At 30.6% G+C, this 21,645-nt stretch overlaps 1 protein-coding gene and 1 long non-coding RNA gene across 6 annotated transcripts in view; one reads left to right on the forward strand and one right to left on the reverse strand.

Annotated features, from left to right (window-relative positions):
- Window positions 1–2,480: 2,480 nt before the first annotated feature.
- LOC115881482 lies at window positions 2,481–2,823 on the reverse strand. Its single transcript, XR_004050053.1, has 2 exons — window positions 2,571–2,823; window positions 2,481–2,518 (listed from the first exon to the last, which is right to left on the reverse strand). It is a non-coding gene; the product is annotated as an uncharacterized LOC115881482 (long non-coding RNA).
- A 9,758-nt stretch (window positions 2,824–12,581) lies between these two features.
- Window positions 12,582–21,645, forward strand: part of LOC115881476 — a 41,417-nt gene continuing 32,353 nt past the window's right edge. For 2 of the 5 annotated variants that reach the window (XM_030898960.1, XM_030898961.1), the window contains exon 1: window positions 15,591–15,891. In XM_030898960.1, the coding sequence (XP_030754820.1) occupies window positions 15,673–15,891 (219 nt within the window). In that variant the 5' untranslated portion in view covers window positions 15,591–15,672. Of the gene's footprint in view, window positions 12,812–13,679; window positions 13,759–15,590; window positions 15,892–21,645 lie in introns of those variants that run through there. The other 3 variants (XM_030898962.1, XM_030898964.1, XM_030898963.1) reach the window with 3 other exon arrangements.

Consider the following 21,645-nt stretch of genomic DNA (forward strand, 5'->3'; position numbering starts at 1 on the left):
TTGTTTCATAGAGAACTTAAATAATATCCAATTCGCAGCTATTTAAGTCTCGAAAAAAACGTGTTCAATAAGGCGGCACTTCCTCAAGTAGGGAAATCAGTTTTCATATTTTAAATAGAAACCCCCATTTTTCCTAGATATTTATTTTTTTTTAGAAAATTTGATGAACTTTACCCCCTTTTTATTTTATTATCAAATAGGGATAACGTCAAAACACCAGTTCCCGGTAGATTACCGAAGTTAAGCGACTCTAGACGATGCGGGTAGATGGACGGGTGACCGTCTGGAAACTCTGTCGTACTGTTCTTTCATGGCAAAAGTGTTAAATATATTGACACACACTGCTCGTTCACGTCGATTTGAGACCGGGTGAGATCGTATAATCTCAAAAAAGTCTATAGGTACCTATGTGGCGGATTCATCTCTGTATACTGTATACAGTATGTCCTCGGATAGTTTTTACCAGACAAAAAAAAACTTTTTTATTATTGACATTTTGAGAAAAACGCATTCTTCATAAAAATTCTTGCTTATTCTAAAACGATGATTAAAAACATGTAGTTTAATTCTTAAAAATCAAAATTGCTTTCTATGGTAATATTAATATAATTTAGATTTTATTCTTTGATAGATGATTATTTTTAATTTTGATTAGAAATTAGCATCATGTCGGAAAATGATTAACATCATTTTCCGACTATTATCACCCTTTCCGTAGCATTGAACTAAATAAATGTTGTGCTTCTTTAACATTCCAAAACAGCAAAAAATATGACGATGATAATTAAAATTCTATCAATAGCAATCTGTCAAAGTATTAAAACGATATTATACCTATTATCAGAGAAACGCGTTTTGATTTTTAGGACTTGAAAAATTAACCATTATTTCATGTTTTTTTTTATTTTCTCTAAAACGGTATGGAAATTTGGAAAAGTTTTACGGGATTTAACTTTTTTAGAACAAGCAAAAATTTTATGAAGAATGCATTTTTTCCAGAAATGTCAATAATAAAAAAAGTTTTTTCTTTCGTACAGACAATGGGGGACATACTGTACATTAAATTTTTAAAAAATACCATTCTATTTAATGGTAACATTTTGGTGGTCACCGGTATAACCATTGAATTATTATGATTCACGAGTGGCATTTTTTTGATGAATATAATTTAACATACTGAAGGACCAAAATTAATTTCAAAAAATATCTCTTCTATTTATTTCCTTTCGAACTGCACTATATATATTTGCTACTATATATACAATTGAATGTTTATTATTTATTAAAATTAGGTTTACATACATTTGTCGGTCTAACAAAAATTATCATCAATTGTCATTTCAAAGGCAACTATGACGCCCTTTTAAAAAAAATATTTTAGAATAACATATATTTAATAAAAAATAGCAGAAAAGTTGATCGACAAATCTATAAAAATATTCAACTTTTTTTTGTCCCTCAGTTTAAAATTATTCTACTAAAAAAATTGCCCTTGCTCTATATTTTATAAAATTATTATAGTTTAAATTAAAGTTTTTGTTATTATGACTGATTTTTGGCTCTCAGACCTCACTTCATTGTTAGATTATTTTTTAAATCTATTCATCTAGAGGCTGAATCATTTATATCTATCATTCCCACTATGTTTATTATTATTATTATTAATGTGTATAGTAAATTTTATATTACCATTAGTTTAAGTATGGAGCGCAATAAGAGATTACAGTTTTCTCTTTAATAGATCTACCTAGTTTTAAGAAAGATATTTGTTAAATAGTTATTCTTATATATTTTTTTGAAATAATGTTACAGCGAAATAAAATTATTTGTAAAAATTTGTTTTTGTTTCATAGAGAACTTTAGGGCTCGAACTCACTGACGACCAGGTCGCAACGACCTGGCCGTCGGCTGGTCGGATGCATTGCGTTTATAGCTGCGGCCAGATGATCGACCAGTGTCAACAGAGTTGTCAGATCTAACGATTTTTTACGTTTTACCAATTAGAAAATATTGTTTCAGAAAGAATTAAGTTTCAGAAATGTTAAAATATCCAAGTTAACTAAAAAGCGAGGTTGCTATTCCTGAGCTTATTAAATGTTCTAATATTAAATAATGCATTTAAAATATTCTTGGATTTTTCGTTAATAAATACTAAATTGGTGTGGTATGGAGTAAGTAAAATCTCCAACCCCGACTACACAATAACGTCATTATTTCCATGTTTTTCAAATCCGCGATGCCTGCTATTCCATCAGTCGTTTCATAACAGAATATTCTACATCCTACGTCTATGGAATTTAATATGTGTAGAGTGAGATATGTAACTCGTGAGATTTTCAGCATTATATCGATAAAGGACAAGCAGGTAGAAAGTTTAGCTTCCAGTTATTTCAATGTTTACAATTTAACGAAGAATCTACTGTAACAAAACTCTTATAAAGGGTTAGGGGTTCGCTCAAGTCAAAGAAAACTCTTCGAAAAACACTCCGAAAATTCTTTATTCTTGGTATCTAAAATACTATACATTTACTTAGCAGGGGGAAAATTTTATATATATGGTACAATCTTACCTATCAAGCCTTTCTACTAACTTTTAAAAGTACAGTTTTACACTTTATGGCCACAGGATAATAAAATGAATACAATAAGAATAGTTGTTTCAGCGTACAGTAGCGAGAGTAAAATGAGAATCGAATTCAAATATGCAAGGCGCAAAAAAAGATTTAAATAAAAAACTGACTCTCCAGGTAGAGCTACGACCAAATAAGATTCCCCACATTGTTATGGCTGCTACACTACAACAGTAATTACTTCTATTTTTATGAATGTTTAAGTTACTTTCTCAATTTTTTTTCAAAATAATGTACCTATAGTAGAAATATAGTCTAATGAACCCTGTTTGAAAAACGTTAAATTAAATATAGTATTTAAAATACAGTTGTCCTCCTTGTACATGACTATAATACAACTAAAAAAAAACTAATTTAATAAAAAAAAACTGGTTGTAGAGAAACTTTAAATCTTATTTTTTTTATTTTTTAATATCGAAACTCAAAGGTATAATAACAGGTATCATACCAACCATAAATAGAGTAGGTATGTCATATAAAAATGTTTTGAGTTTTTACTAGAATCGACTCTTGATAAAAAAAAGGATTAAGTTTACTTTTGATCCAGTCTGTATACTATTTCTTTGGATTTCCTGCACGTGTGCAAAAACTACACTAAAACACTATATCTTATAGAAAATAAAATATTGTGCGTTGAATTTGAGGGATTTCATCTGAAAAATTATTAATTTGGAAGAAAACCGGCACCAAGCGGCAGAAAATAATAATATTTCCGTGCAGTCTTCTGGTCGCAACGACCAACGGACGGCCAGGACGTTAGTGTGCGCTACATCATTTGATTTAATGGTTTTAGAGGTAGCTGCGGCCGGGCCGGTGTGACCTGAACGTCAGTGTGTTCGAGCCCTAAAATAATATCCAATTAGCAGCTATTTAAGTCTCGAAAAAAACGTGTTCAATAAGGCGGCACTTCCTCAAGTAGGGAAATCAGTTTTCATATTTTAAATAGAAATCCCCATTTTTCCTAGATATTTATTTTTTTTTAGAAAATTTGATGAACTTTACCCCCTTCTTATTTTATTATCAAATAGGGATAACGTCAAAACACCAGTTCCCGGTAGATTACCGAAGTTAAGCGACTCTAGACGATGCGGGTAGATGGACGGGTGACCGTCTGGAAACTCTGTCGTACTGTTCTTTCATGGCAAAAGTGTTAAATATATTGACACACACTGCTCGTTCACGTCGATTTGAGACCGGGTGAGATCGTATAATCTCAAAAAAGTCTATAGGTACCTATGTGGCGGATTCATCTCTCCAAAAAATCCTATATGGGCATTTCGCCACTGCAAGAAAATCTACAAAGTAAAATAGTTATTCTTTGTAAACACTTCTGCGTTAATCCCAAACGGAAACTACTTGTCAGAAGTTAGGTTTACAGATATACAAATTTGCCTAACGAACAAAAAAAATGCTTAACGTTTCGGAAAGTTTATCTCTTTCCGAAGAAAAATATATTTTTTTTTAACCAATTCTTATTCAGATGATGTTTTGATCAATATTACACATGTATCTTTTATCTCAAAGGTTAAAGGCAGATAATTTTTTCGTTCGTTTAAATTTGTAAATCTGTAAACCTAACTTCTGATAAGTAGTTTCCGTTTGGGATTAACGCAGAAGTGCTTACAAAAAATAACTATTTTATTTTGTAGATTTTCTTGCAGTGACGAAATACCCATATAGGATTTTTTGGAGAGATCGTATATCTCATGAGTAAGAGTAACTCTCCAAGTCGGTAGGCCCTTGACAGTGATATGGGCGAGGACCGCGGTTCGGATTCCGCGTAAACAAAGTAGGCCCCGTCCAGATTAGCCTTAGCAGCAAGAAGGAGACATTAACTTAAGATACTTTACTTTTTATGGTTTCGTACCTCAAAAGGAAAAAATGGAACCCTTATAGGATCACTCTATTCTCCGTCATAGCAGCGAGTTTTTAAAAATTAAAAAATACAAGGACTAAAAAAATATACTTGATACCTATAAAGCGAAAGAAAATCTTACCTGAATATTTATATTTTTTCCATTTCAAAAGTCCATAAACTGTACAGGGTGGGTCAAATTCGACGCTTTTAAATGGAAACACCCTTTTCTATATTATCAACAGAAAAATTGATTTTTTATTTGGGACACCCTATATATTTTTAATTAACTGAAAAGAATTTAAAATTACCTTTCCAAAAATATAGCACACTTGATATTTTGTTATAATCCCCTTCAAAATACAGAATTTTTAAAAGTTCGCCACTTTTAACTAGTAGGCTTAGGACCCCTTATTGATGATATGCCCTTAATGGAACTCGAAAACATTATATTTCCAGCAAGACGACGCACCGCCTCTGAACGCTGAAGTTATCAGCCAATTTTTGCAGCCAATTTCAAGAATAATTGAATAGCTAACCAAGATCCCAGCCATTGGCCGTCGAGGCCGCCTAACTTAGTGCCCATGGATCTAATCCTATGCATATATTTGCGGAAGAATGAAGGTTCCTTATTCTTCCATATAATCTAGACAAGAATTAGAAATACTTAGCAGTTATGAGAGGGTATCTTTCACCCCTACTGAGTTAATGAATTCCGCGAGAAATGTTCAAAAACGGCCCCGTCTGTCCATAACAGAAAACGGTCGATATGTCGAATACCTGTAGCAAAATCTCATGTCTTGGTTTGCTATTTATTTTTATTGTTATTAGATATAGTTTAAATGTGTTGATGTTGGTTAAATATATTTTAAATTGTTATAAAATTCTGCATCTCTCATAGCAAATATTATTTTCGTTTTAATTGATGTTCACAGCTAGAATGTTTTTGCATTACAGCCGGTGCCGTTCAAAGCCTACTTATTTAAAGAGGGCGAATTTTTATATACTCTATATCTCGAAGAGGAATTGAGCAAAATATCAAGTGTGTTATATTTTTGGAAAGCTAATTTTAAATTCTTTTCAATAAATTAAAAATATACAGGGTGTCCCATATAAAAAATCAAATTTTCTGTTGATAATTCTTAAATTATTAATTTTAAAAAAATTATACTTAAACCATTAAATTCTACCTAAAAAGGTGGTTTGGAAATGTTTTCATAAAAAAACAAAATTTTCCATAGCAAAAAAGTTACAGCGATTTGTTAAAAATGCATATTTTTGAAAAACACCCCGTAACTCCGAAACGGTTTATATATAAAATGCGGTTTTCACCATCATGTTTTTGACAAAAATTAACCTCCAGACACCGATATTAGTTTTTGTCTATCTCCTATAGAAAAGGGTGTTTCCATTTAAAAGCGTCGAATTTTACCCACCCTGTACCTATAACAGAGCAGTGACAGACCATCTTCTAGTTAAAGATGTGTAAGATAGTTCAGCAGTTTTCAAAAGAATAAAATGCTACTTGGGCACCAGTCCTAAGGAACTTCCTTGATTCAAGTATTCTGAATTCTATAAAAGAAAATGAAGAACGATTAATTAAGGTATAGTTTCAATAGTTGACTAAATCTTGATTTTCATGCATCCGTTGTCCGACGATACGATGATACGATATTAGTTTTATTGGTTAAGTCGGTTACATTGATTTTTCTTAAAGGACAAAACGTAAATTTCAGCTTTTGTTATTTAACCAATTTTTATTCAGATCATGTCTTGATCAATATTACACATATGTGTTTTATTTCAAAAACTAAAGGCAAATCGTAGATAAATGAAACAATTTTAAATTGGAAAATGCTCATAAGAGCTGAACTCATAAGATAGCAATAATAACTTTGAGAAATGACGCTTTAAGCATTATTGCAGTTGAGGGTTGGAACCTTTGGTGTTACACAGCAAAATAAAAACAGTAAATCACCACAATACACCAAAACACTTTTACTTTTACACTGAACGCGCGTTTCGCTAACCATGTTAGCATCATCAGCAGATGATTATAAACTGTTTAAAAAAAGTAATAAAAAAGTTTATAATCATCTGCTGATGATGCTAACATGGTTAGCGAAACGCGCGTCCAGTGTAAAAATAAAAGTGTTTTGGTGTATTGTGGTGATTTAGTGTTTTTATTTTGCTTTAATCACTTTTTGATATTTTTTCAATGAGGGTGGTGTGAAAGATTTTAAAATTTTTGTAGATTCTGACTTTGACAAGAGAAAAATCATCAAGAAATGAAACTGATGGGTTTAAAAGACAAACCTATGCACAGTGGTTCCCCTTAATTAGCTGCGCGGTCATAACTGTTATATATCTAGATATAGCTTGACTACACCTTTTTTAATAGAAATTGATAACAAATGCTAAATAAATGTATATAAAAAACTTAATGTAATATGTATTTAAAAAATTGGGCCCAGTTCGTGTGATTTGCATTTTAAGTTCTAACTATTCGGAAGGGTATATAGACTATGTTTGCACATGTTTTTTTCATATTGAAGAGGTCAAATTTATTTTAAATGTTGAAAAAATAAAAGAGACAGTTGTTTCATTTTATAAATACAATTTTATTGTCAATTGATATACAGTGTGTCCACGAAATAAGCTGACACGAAGAGTAATAGAGAAAATAAGTTAATTTTATTTTAAGACAAAAAGTCAATTTTTAACCACCCGGTATAAGATCCGGCGGCAATTCGCGGCAGCCAGTGGCAATTAATTTATATGCAATATACTTTAAGCAACAAGTATTATCATGCCGTTTAACAGGATTTGAAAGGGATAGTAGTTAAAAGTCTTAAAGAGTGACAAGCAAAAATGTAAAAATACTATTTTTGTTGCCTTCAAATAAATTGTCATAAACTAATATTACTTAGGTTTAATTAAGTGCAAAAAAGAAAACAGTTCTTTTTACCTTCTTTTCGAATGTCCATTACAGAAAAGGCAACAGCTTTTATCAATTTTAATAAAATAAGTAATTAATTGGCGTTATCTGAAAACTGTTTATGTCAGCTTTATACCAGTATCTAGCCAAAATGTGACATTTGTAATAAAAAAAGCGCTACACTAGGCTTACTTTATTTTGTTATTTATTATGTATCGTTTACAGGGGAATATAAGAAAAGTATTAGCAACAGTTTCATGCAAACATTTTGAAATTAATATTTCTAAGTAATGACCTATCTGGCAACCACTGTGCTATGTACAGTGTGTAAATTCTGGCAATCAGATGAAAAAACGATACAACATATTCTATGGCCGTGCGATGCGATAGTCTTCTAAATGTGCAATTCTTTGCACTAAATTATAAGCCATTGACAAAGAACTATATGGAAGATGTCGTAAAGTTATTTTTGTCGTCAAATTCATTTTAAAGGAAGTGCTACAATTTTTTCAACAATATTGTAAATATAAAGTCAATAAGTTTTCTACAAATACATACCCAAAAATCACCTAACGAGTCCAAAGGTTATAGATAAGAGGGAGAGATGTATTTATAGATAATTACTAAGTTTTTGATATATTTTATTGATGTTGAAGAAAAAGTTCATTTTTCAAAAATAATTTATATTTTGTAAAATATACAAATCTAAAAATATATTTTTGAATCATTGAACAAAAAGTAATCCTAAAAGGATATTAGAAAAACTTCTAAACAATGAGATGTATGTTAGAGAAAAAACTGTGTAAGAATAGAATACAAGAAGTTTTTGAATTTTACAGTTTACGGCATTTTCTACAGTGCCGACATCTGTCATATGCATTTAGCTCCATTGTTTCCGGATGATATCTCAGAAGATAGTGCTCACATAAGTTGTGTATTAGCTCGTTAGCGTAAGTTTTAGAAATAAATGACTTGCCTTTGATCTGGGATGATTTTCCAGATGGAGCCTATTTTGGTCCTTTATCCAATTATGGATTTTCCTTTTAAGTGGCTGTTATTAGTGCCAATGATGAAAAGTTGGAGTTAGTAGAGAAAGAAGATGGCTCTTTTTTCGAGGACCTTAATCATTACCTTCAATTTTCAAAATAATAGGATATAATTTGATACAATAGTAATGTAAATTATGAAAAATGCACTGAAAAAGTGAATCATCAACAATAAACATGACGTTTTCATTTTTTCCTATGTTTTTATCGCATTTAATCTAAAAATGCATAAAAATGCAATAGGATTTTCATTTAAAAAACAAACTAATATATAATTATTTCCTTGTTCATCCGCTAAAATTTAATCCTTTCAAATTAAATCATCCTGTATAGTAGTGACGTTGTTAAAATTTCGATTTTTTTAGTATTGACTCTATTTGACTGTTATAATTTAAAATGTTTAAAGGCAGTAAATGAAATATTGATAAAATCAGTGGAAACTTATTGAGTTATTATTTATTGAATTGCGTGCTTTTTAACATGTATAATTGTATAAGATATACATATTTAAAATTAAAGTTGTTGTGTAGATTTTTTACAATAAATTGAACGGTAAATATCTATCAAATTCTTCATACTTTACTGCCAATCTGATAAATAAAGCCATAGATCTAATAACACAAGTTTACAAACTCGGGTCAACTTTTGGACCCGAGCAGATGAGAACGATTCTTAACGTTACTTGATGCCCTGAACTCAGATCTTCAATCCGCTTGTCAAGATTGGCTCTAGTTTTAGGTCTGGCCTAGCCGTGCCCACTATGAGCCAGGCCAATAAAATGTGTCCTCTGTACCACTTGTAAACCCACAGGACGTTTTACTGCCACCTCTTTACAATAATCTTGGCCTTATTAAGAACTTTGTCAAAGCGCTAAATCGCGAAGGACCGGCTTTCCAGTACTTAACCAAGTTGTTTCCAAAACTGTCATACGCAAAAATCAAAGAAGGAATATTTGTCGAACCTGATATTCGAAAACTAATGGCCGAGGGGTGTCTCACTTGGGTAAAAAATGTATATGTACTGCCAAAATATCATCTTTCTACCAAGCGACTGCCAATCACAGCCAAGAAGACTGCCTATGACTGCCATGTAATTATTATAGGTGACTGCCAATGACTGCCAGCGACTGCCAAGAAAATGTACATGTAATTCCAGTAGTGAGACACCCCTCGCTAATGGCTGACGCAACGTTTACAAAATGTTTAACGCTTGATGAGGCAGCAGCATGGGCATCGTTTCAAAGTGTTGTTCACAACTTTCTAGGTAATCATAAATCATCGGATTACAAGCAAGTAATCGATAATTTGTTGCAAAATTACCACAAGATTGGAGCTCGAATGCCTCTCAAGATACATTTTCTGCATTCACATATTGATTTTTTTCCACAAAATTTTGGCGACACGAGCGACGAGCAAGGAGAGCGGCTACACCAAGATATAGCGAAAATCGAAAGGCGATACCAAGGATTTTGGGACGAAGGCATGATGAGCGATTACTGTTGGACCCTAATCCGTGAAACACATCCCAAGCAGTATAAAAGACTCAGTTTAACCTCTGTTCATTTCTGATTTATATTGTTATATTCAATAAATGACTGTTAACGGTCAAAAATAGTAAAATAATGAATTTATTGAATATTTCGAAAACTAGAACCAATCTTAAAAAATGGACTGCTGATTTGGATTCAGCCCCAAAAATTATTTTAGAAATTGCTTTTAGTTGCTCAGGTCCAAAACCGTGTATACTTGTGTAATTAATAGTAAGTAGATAATAAGAGAGTGGTTATATTAATATAATAAATAAGAGTTATAAATACAACTAAGTAATAAAGAGTTAAAAAATATCAGTAATTATTGTTCATGGTCATTTCCAGAGTTACGCCTCACAGTTTTATTCGGTACCAATCAGTGAATTAAAACTGTTTTAATCATCTGCTGATGATGCTAACGTGGTTAGCGAAATGCGCGTCCAGTGTTTGAAAACATGTTTTGGTTTATTGTTTGAATTAGTGCTTTACTTTGCTGTTGTAACACCAAAGGTTCCAACCCTCAACAGTAATATAATTATCTATTCATAGGTAGCTTTGAATAATGTGGCAGTTAACTTTTATAAAAAATATATTTTACAGAAGAGATTTTAAAGAATAATTTTAAGAAGATAAATATGTTTTAATTAAAATATACCGAGTACGTCTCAAAAGTGGCTCACGACTATAACTTTTTTATTTTTTCAGATAAAAAAACGAGATTTGGTATGTTAGTATTTTATGACATAAATTAGGATTGATTGACGGTTTTCAATTGTTTTCGGTCACTTCCTGTTTCACCGGAAATGACTACAACTTTTGATTGTTAAATGGCACTCTCCGTATTTTTTACTTTATTTTATAGAAAATGACTTTCTGAATCGAATGACATATATGTCAACTTTTGACAAATTCACTCAAAGACAAATCGTATTTTAAATTTCAATCTAGAGTGCCATGGCTGTGTTAAAAACACTAATTTTTAATCAGAAGCCTTGGAAAATAGATTTGATCGTCTAATGTTTTTAGTGCCTTGTCCTGGCCGGTTAAAAGATACCCATATCGTATTTTTAATCATATCTCAATTTTTTTAAATGGAACGAGGGTGGCTCATTAGCATATTATTTGTAAAAAGCATTTTTTAAGAATAATTTGATACCACACACTTGGTATTTGAAGTTAAATTGTCATTATGAACCGCATGTTATAATTTCAAATAAACCATATGCGAAAATGTCAAAAGTTGACATATGATATGTCATTCTATTCAGAGTGTCATTTTCTATCGAATAAAGTAAAAAAATATCGATGGTACCATTTAAAAATCAAAAGTTGTAGTTATTTCCGGTGAAAACGGAAGTGACCGAAAACAATTGAATATGTCAATCAATCCTAATTTATGTTATATACTAACATACCAAATCAGTTTTTTTATCTGAAAAAATAAAACAGTTATAGGGGGTGAGCCATTTTCGAGACGCACCCGGTATTCTAAGAATATATTTTAAATAGTTTTAATTTTTAATATTTTCCTAGAGAGAAAATGATTATTTCTCATTTCCCGAATGAGGCAAATAACAGTAATTTCTCATTTTAGTAGCAAAACGAAGAAAACCAATATATTGTCAGAGAGTGATGAAAGGGAAGTCTATCTATCTATATATTGGTACCACACCAGAACTAAAAGAAGCAGAAAGAAGAGAAATGACAAAATACGAGTAATGAAAATGAGTGGGGAAAATGAGTGAGGAAAATAAGTGAGGAATACGAGTGAAAGAAATGAGTGAAGGAAATGAAAAAGGAAAGTAAAGGTAGATAATGTGCCATTTCCAAAATTTTAAGTTTAGTAATGTTTAACTGTTAACATTACATATATTCTCACCGGCACGTAAAACGGCACCTTAAAATTTTGATGTGTTTTAAAGTGTTATGTATTTTGTGCTAGTGGTCTGATTTTGATAATCATTTAAGCAATTTGTAGCTAAATTATTTGATTTTTAAGTATCTCTATCCAAATTAAAAAAAAATTATACGAGGGAACATAAAATGTTGTTATTTTGGTGAAAGTTTGGAACACCCTGTGAAATATGTTAAAAAATGAGGGAATTAGAAAACTATTTTATCGGTATATAGGACTGTTCACTATGACCAGAAGGAAAAAATACGAAAAAAATGTTAATGTCTTCATCAAAAACGAATATCTCCAACAAAAATAAAGCTATTGAGACGAACCAAAAAGCAAACTATCAACAAAGAATGTACCTAGATGAAAAAATTATTTTTAAATTCCATGCTGTCTTAACAAATTCCACAGGGTATTTCAAACATATGGCTTATCAATTTATCAAGATCGGTCGAAAAAGTATATCAAACTTTAAAATACATCAAAATTTTAAGGTGCCCGTTTTTCGTGCCGGTGAGTCTATGTGGTTGTAAAAAAATTCCATATAGTTCATATACATTCTTCAAAAAAAATCCCAATATAAAAAATAATTATTAAAAGTTCCAAAGTGTGATAGATATCATCGGTTGCGAAATAATTAAATAAATAAAGGAAAAAAATACATATTTCCATACGTACACGTATTCGCTACTTGGAAAACAATACATTCGTTCCAATATTGACTTAGCAACACGAAATAAAAACTCAAGCACTCGAAATACGCGAAAAGGAAAAAATAACTGACGTCACGCGCCAGGCAGCCATCTTGGTCGACGCCCTGCTCCTTTTTTTTCGATCATCACATGCAGAACTTAATAAATATATCATTCAATCAAAAATCGGCCGTCGACATGGGGGATGCACAGGATAGTTTGGTAAGCGTAACATTTTCTTTTTCTTTATTCTTGGTCACTTTTGGATAAACTTGCGTTTTTTTTTTGATAATACACGGTCCCGAAAAATCGCCTAGTCCGTCAATATTTCAGAATGGTACTGATAAATGTTTTTGATATGGTGATATAGTTCAGAAAGAAGCGATTAGGAATATCTTTTCGAAAAATATGTGATTATTATAGATATGAGGCAAAGATGAGATATAGTTGAAAGCCAATCCTATATACCAAAGCGATTACAGGCATATGTGTATAATTTTACTTACTATAACGTGCAGCTGTGTTGATTCTAGATAGAGCAAGGGAAAAAATACATGTTATATGCATCATTGTGACTACAGAACACATAGTTAAACTTTTCAATACATCCAACTTCACTATAAAACATAATAACCACGAAAAAAAGAACTTTGTGAACCAATTCATTCAACTTTCAGGATTCTTCTCCATCGTAATTAGCACTGACTTTAAGCAGTTTTTGAGGAACACTATTAGAAAATAACTTTATCCTTTCACTGAGAACTGATATTACTGATTAAGAATATTTCGTGAGGGAATAAGTTACAATGTTGTCTCTTTGATAAAGTTTATTGTATTAAGATACTATATCTTATATCAATTTTAATAAACAACATGAACAACCTGCTTTAGATTGCGGGCATAATATTAACAGGAATTATGTTAGAAGTTATGTAAAGATTAACCTGATCTATCAATTTATTCGTTAAAAACCAAAAAAAATATGAAAACCGTCAAAATTTCGCCGATGCGTCCATTTTGTTTATGTTGCGTGAGCATGCGCGTTTTGTTTTTCTTTAAAGCTTTACCTTTTAAATCAATTAGCGAAATCTTGAGCATTTCCAATTCACCAGTTGTAAGAGTTGGGTGAGATATCTGTATCTATGTCATCAAGTTTCATAGTTCAAAAGGTAGAGTGGACATATTTTAATATTTTGCACCATTGATTACTAGATATGTATCGTTTATTGGTACATTCGTAGCATCTAATGCTATAATTTTGTTTTGTTGTTAACTATTACCTAAGCTAAATTAGTGGAATGAATTGGTGGTTTCAATTAGCGTATAAGTTTGTTCCTCTAATTTCAATATAAGTCAGAACGTCAAAATTAGTGGTAGTCATTTTCAATTAGTAGAAAAAGTTAACAAGAAGCTTTTAACTTTTTGAACTAATTATACTTTAAAATTTACGAAAAATGTCGTGTTGGCTTTTGATTTTGTGATTGTTTTATTAGGTTTTCTCTATATGGGATACAACCGCAAGCTGTTAGGATATTCTATTAATTTTAATTGTTTTAGACTTTGTGAAATATTCTATAGTTTTAAGTATAAAGTAAAATTAAAACCATTAATTTATTAATTAATAAATTAATGGTTTTAATTATGCTAACCTAATTTCGTGGTTCTGAATGAAGATTTTGTTATAAAATTGTTAAATTTTCTTATAATTTTAAAATAATACAATATTTGTAAATATTCAGTCAATTAATAGTATCTCTCTGAAGCTTGATAACCAACAATTGGAACTTAGTAATATTAATATTTTTTCCGGCTTGTTTATTTAATTTTATGGAAAATTTAATAATTTATATTATGCATTTAATCACAGATGAAAAATTATAGGATATTTCTATTTTTTTTCTTCTTAACCTTACCATATTTACTACTGGTATATATTATCCTTTTTTGTTCCGATACTAATTAGTAATAAATAATACAAAAATTAGATAAAATATCTTTGTTACTTTGACTATCATTCTGCGAAGATTAACTTTTGATTATACAAAGATTAAATCTGTGAAATACAGCTTAAACCATGATTTTAATAATAAACAAAAATAGTACTTATAGAAAATACCGTTATTTGAAGAAAACAGGAAAGTATTCTTGTAAAAATTCATTAAATATGATTTACAGTAGCTTCAGTCAGAACTTATTAATGGAATAAATTAGTGCTTTTAATTACTAGAAGTTTGTTCCTCTAATTTCAATGTAAGCATTCAAAACCTCAAAATTAGTGGTAATAATTTTCAGTTAGTCGAAAGAGTTAAACACTTTTAAGCTTCATTCAGAATCTCGATATTAGAGGAAAAATTGGTGGTTTCAATTAGTGTAAAAGTTTGTTCCTCTAATTTCAATGTAAAGCATTCAGAATGAGAAAATTAGTGGTATTATACTTCGAAATTTGAATAATGTCATTTTGGAATTTGATTATCATAGTCAAGAGAAATAGTGGCTAGAAAAAAATGTTTAATGTTTTACAAGCTAATTATTCGGCTTTCTCTATGGATACCAGTTACTAACATAAGCTGTTGCCAAGATGTTCTATTAATTTTGATTATATTTTTTAGACATTGTGAATGACCGTAAAGTCTAGTATAAAGTATTAATTGAGTCCACTAATTTCGAGGTTGTGAATGAAGCTTAGGTAATAGAAATATTTTTATATGTATGTCCTTATTTAAAACGGTCCTGCCATATTTAAAACTAATTTTCCTAAATATATTTAACACTAATTTACCTTTATCATAACCACGAACTATTTTTTCTGGGAGGAACAATATATCGAAAACTATATTCTTAAATATAACACATTTTTATAAACTCTCACAACAACGAAGTCTACCTTAACACTGATAGAAAAGTTAAATAAGTCTTGTAGGGTAGGTAGAGAGATTGTGATGTTTTAATTTTGATAATTTTTATTGTAGTAAGATACCAGATGATAATGTCAAGCCAACAGCTGTTTAGATTATAATAAAAAACTTAAATATCTGAAAGGCATCGTTGATTTTCTCAATAAATTCGGAGAGAAGAATAATAAAATGAAAAAATGGCGTAAAGAATCGGTAATTCATTATTCATTTATGTCATATTTGTTCAAAAGGTGCGCAATCTCCACTTTACGTGGATGCGTGTTTTTTGGGTACGGTATGCTTACATCAGTACATATCGCTATAAACGGTTGTACTGTGCTGTTCCGCTGTAAGATTATATCTCACGCCGATTTTACCTGTAATTCTGATACATCTTCAATTAAAAAGGTATGTAGCTTTTTATTTACATTATTTTTTTTTATAAATTTCCCTCAAAGTCTTGTAGGGTATGTGTTCTTTAAAATATAATTTACCATAAATATATAAGTTTACGGAAATTATAAAATAAAATATGTGATTTATAAGTAAAATTGTACTCATTAATTAGTTACTAGTAAAAATATTGCCTAACCAAAAAATAAGCTTAACATTTATAGAGTAAAAAAATAAAGAAAAAAGATCTAAATCTAATTATAACGGGAACCAAAAACTTTTAAAAAGTAATTTATATGTTTTTTTTAGTATACTGAAACAACAGTTGAATCTGGTTGATCATCTATTTATGTATCATTATTAATAATTATTAATTAAATAAAATTAAATATTTAATAATAACAACAATAAATTTTTAGTTTGGCAATAATAACTATTTTTATAATTGCTTTATTATTACAGTTAGGGACTGGAACCTTTAGTGTACAGCAAATAAAACACTAATTCACCACAATACACCAAAACACTTTACTTTTGTACTGAACGCGCGTTTCGCTAACCATGTTAGCATTATCAGCAGATACAATAATACTATTCTTAAGCTTTTTAAACTTTTAACAGGTTTTAATCATCTGCTGAGTGCAAAAGTAAAGTGTTTTGGTGTATTGGAGCAAATTAGTGTTTATTTTGTTGTTTTTGCATTTTGATATTTGCTTTACTTTAATTTTCACCTATATCAACTTGGTTGGAGAATCGTAGTTAGTGGCGGATCTACGGGGGGGTCTTTGGGGTCCCCCCCCCCCTTAAGTTCAGTCAACAAACAAGCTGTTTGTAATTTTAATACATTATAAATATTATACATTTAAGAAATCTTATAAAAATCTATATTAAGAAAAACTTTTGTTATTATCATAATTTAAAAGTTTATGATACATTTTTTACTACTAGTTTATTTTTCCAGCAAAAATCAATAATTAAAAATATACCGGGAGTGTATCAAAAATCGTTCACGCCTATAACCTTTTTATTTTTTCAGATAAAAGAACGAAATTTGGTATGTTATGTACCTATATGATATAAATTAGAACTGATTGACGTATTCAATTATTTTCGTTCACTTCCTGTTTCACAGGAAATTATTACAACTTTTGATTTTTAAATGACACACTCGGTATTTTTTTACTTAATTCGATAGAAAATGGCATTCTGAATAGAATGACAAAAAATTATATATACATATGTCAACTTTTGACATTTAAATTAAAAAACAATAGCATTTTAAATTTCGATTTAGAATGCCTTGGTCATAACTGTAACAATAATTTGACTAGAAATACCAAGTGTGTGGTATCAAATTATTCGTAAAAAACTGCTTTTTCCAAATATGCTAATGAGCCACCCTCGTTCCATTTGAAAAGGTTAAGTTATGATTAAAAATACGATTTGGACAAGAAGACACAAGAAACATTAAACGATCTAATCTATTTTTGCAAGGCTCCTTGATTAAAAATTAGTGTTTTTAACACAGCCTTGGCACTCTAGCTTGAAATTTAAAATACGACTTTTTTAAGCGAGAATATCAAAAGTTGATTATGATATATCATTCTACTCTAGAGTATCATTTTCTACTGAATAAAGTAAAAGATACCGAGGGTACCATTTAAAAATCAAAAGTTGCAATCATTTCCGGTGAAACAGGAAGTGACCGAAAACAATAGAATATCAACATATGTATATCATACTTTTTAGAAGCTTTATATAATAAAAATAATAAATAGTAACAAAATGTAAGAAATATTATCCCACTTTATTTAATGATAAGGAATCAGTTACTGTATTTAAATAAATATCTACCTGAAATTTAAATTTATCAATTGAATTTGAAATTATATACGACAAACGTGTTCTTTTTATAGAAAAAAAGTTTATTTAGCGTATACTAACAGGTGTCATAATCTTGATTGATTACTCTATTCTAAAACAACAAAGAGTCGGGAATAAAAAACATGACATCAGCAATGCAAAAATTTGGATTGACACCATATTTACTTAAAAATTAGGTCACCTCATTAGGGACGAGCCCTCTTATGACGTTTGATGTTTTAAAGTAATGTCGATTTTATATTTATTAGTTTACTTGTTGCTTTACGTCATTAACCAAACAAGTGAACAATCTGAAATGACAATAATTGGAAAAAAATACCATAAATATTAAGGCATGTTTTATTGGTACAATTTTCTTTATGTTTTTTAACTTATATGGTTCTCCTTAATTTTAATCAGTATACAGGGTGTTGCCATATTATCAAAAAATTATGTTTCTTAACTAAAAACTAAAAACATTTTCAATTTTTTTTTTAAAAATTCCACATTTTCAAACATCTTTTTTTGAGAAAAAAACCCTTATGGACGTGTTTCTGGGGTCGAAATATACTACCACTAAAAACATTTGCACTTATTTAAGACTCACCCTGTATAAGTATGATGGAATTCACTAATTTATTCTACAAATTTCGAGGTTCTGAATTAAGAATTCTTTAAAAAATTTAAGTCTCTAAAAATTAACGAAGATCCAACGATCGACGATTTTCAGCCACGTGCGGAAAAGGAAATAGGAAATATTGTTCAAATATCCATCTCCGCGCCATACCTACACCTTCCTACGGTCGTACAGTACCTTGGGTTCGCACCTTTCATCGAAAAAACGCGTACAATTACCCAGAACAAATATTTGACGCGGAGTCTGTCCAGAATTTAGCTCACCGCTTGTTTGGTTCGCTGTAAAAAGTTTGTCAACTTGTCAAATATTTAAATAAGCTCCAACGACCGAGGAACGGTACCTTGTAATCCGATGGAAATTGTATTTACCGAGAAAAAAAAAGCGCGGCATTTTGTAGTGCTTCAATTTTAATAAGTAAGGGTGCAGTGCAGCATGTCAACTAACACACGTGAAACGCGATGGGGACCTAAAATGGCCGACTTAAAATCCGGTTTATCGACGACGTTCTAAATTTATTTAAAACGTGTAAAAATACAGGGTGGTCCGAACTGTATTCCGGAAACTTCGGCAGTATATTCTGCAGATAAAAATAAGTAAAAAAGTTCGTATATATCTATGTCCTAAAATGCTTAGTTTCAGAGATACAGGGTGTAGAAGTTCCATTTTTATTTCGTTTTTTTCTAAATAATTTCTGAAATAACGTCAATATTTCGATGAAAATTGGTGTCTAGAAGTTTTTTGACATGAGAAATTTGATTTCGATGTAAATATGACTCCTACTAGTAGAGGGCGCCACCTACGTGTGTTTTAACTGTTTTGAAGCGTAATAACTGTATAAAACTACCGAGCGAAAAAATATCTCTGTGATTTTTTACGTAAAAAATATCTCTTTATAAAAATCGCTAAGAGCAACCATTCTTAAGATATTTAGAATGGAAATAGTAGATACATGTCATTATTGACGAAAAACACGTTGGGTAGATAGTTATTTCACTGAAATAACAAATTTGAGAAATTTTTATTTTTTTAAATTAAGCATAAATTTTTTTGAAAAAAATGATAATAAAACAGTTTCTGTTGAACATTTGGCACAAAAACATTTCAAATTTATGATTTGAGTCTAATAACTATTTAGTCAAAATGTTTAATTTATGTCAATGATGACAGGTATTGATAATTTCTATTCCAAATATCTCGAAAACCATTACTTGTAGCGGTTTTTACCAAGAGACCTTTTTCACGTAAAAAACGTCGTAAATGTATATTTTTTTAGTCAGTAGTTTTATACAGGTACAGACGAAAAGTTATTACTCTTCAAACCAGTTAAAAAATATGTAGGTGGCGCCCTCTACTAGTAGGAGTCATATTGACATCAAAATCAAATTTCTCATGACAAAAACTTCCAGACACCAATTTTCATCCAAATATTGACGTTACTTTATTGTAAAAATTATTTGGAAAAAATCGAAATAAAAATGAAACTTCTACACCCTGTATCTCCGAAACTAAGCATTTTAGGATATACATTTATACAAACTTTTTATACATTTTTATCTATAGAATATGCTGCCGAAGTTTCCGGAATACAGTTCGGACCACCCTGTATAGTGTATATATAGGGTACCCTCAATAATCTGCTGGTTTTGTTTTACTTTGTCAATTGTTACTTTGTCAACTGATATTAGTTTATAAAATTGTAAAAAATATATCTCTATCAAAAATAGATCAATTATAATAATTATTTAATTACAAAAATATCAGATACGCCACTGTAAATAAAGCAAAAATGCAAGAAGAAAAATAAAAACAATTAATTCTAAGTGAATCTCATAACTTGATTTGGTTTACTACACGTAATGTAAAGCTTGTTCAACCATCGTTCACCGTTACGTCATCATTATTTGTCAAATTTGAGTTTTAGGGTGTGTCTGAGATCAGTTCATATTGTTTAAAAAAATTAAATACGTTCCTTTGTCACTCTTTGAGCGAGTTTCGTTTTTTTGCGGCATTTATTATTTTTTTCTTGATCTATTTATTAGTTACGATCACTTTAATTCCAATTCTTTGGACTGTTGAAATTCCACATTTTTATTCTTCCATTTTTACATAGGAATATTACACACTTTGCATTGCACTTTCTATGAAGAAGCACAGTATATGAATACGACGTCCACGCAAGAGTGTTCTATGAGCGTGTCTTTCTGAAGAAAAATTATATTGAAACTGAAAATAGTGATCCATGTTCGTCAATAAAATTATAACCACAAATCAAATGACAATGACAATTACTAAATGGAAATGCAGTAATTTACGAAATACCGTAATGACGTCACCGATCACTTTCATCTGGCTGGCAAGTGATTGAGAGAGTTCAACAATATATGACGTGACGTTGGACGATGGCTGAACATTCTATATATTGTTGCGTTTTTCGTCGGTTCCGTGTGGATAGAAAGTCACAATTTATTTAAACAAAATTTATTTACACTAAGTAACAAACAATAACGATTAAAAGACTTAAAGAACTATACCGTGTTGGCAACTGTTACTTTTGGGTCGGCATTTACATGTTTGGAAGTAAATCGCATCGGGATCTTATTAAGTCGGAGTGAGAGAAATGCGACCGACCGACGCGACGCGCGACGGTGTGCTGTTGCGGCGTTGCCGATACGCCTTTCCCTATCCAGTAAAGTAAAATCATGATCGCAAACCGCTTATTTTTAAAAGATATAATAGCGCGACCACTATCGAACACCCACTCAATTCCACTTATTTAACACTTTTAACACTTGAACTTAAAAAAATTCAAGCTATAGGGAAAATTACAACGACTCGTTAATAAATAAACAAATTAAGTATCAGGAGACGTAATTAAATCGTGAAGCTGAACGCATGACGCACACTTTTCCCTAGAACTTTAAGTACTGACAGAGGTATTGATTGGGTCGACCGGCCAACTTCGACAAATCTGCTATATCCCCTTCTGCATCTCTTAGCGATGTGCACAGTTTCTCGGTTTATTTCATACGTTTGGCAACGTGTTTACTGTCCTCTCTTTGTTCAGTACATTATAAACGCATTGTACTCTTCTTACATACGGAAATCTCGACTCAAGACTAACCTTTGCCAGCCCTTAGTATACAAACTATTTATTTATAACTATTTATCTAGAAAGAATTTATTTTGAATTTAGCGCGGCAACTGTACTCGTCTATTTATTTTCTGTCCTCTTCAAGCTCCAGCCGTCGGCTTATATACCCACAGCTAAA

This window comes from Sitophilus oryzae, unplaced genomic scaffold (genome assembly GCF_002938485.1).
Source record: "Sitophilus oryzae breed Bouriz unplaced genomic scaffold, Soryzae_2.0 scaffold_172_pilon_pilon, whole genome shotgun sequence".
Classification (NCBI taxonomy): Eukaryota; Metazoa; Arthropoda; class Insecta; order Coleoptera; family Curculionidae; genus Sitophilus; species Sitophilus oryzae.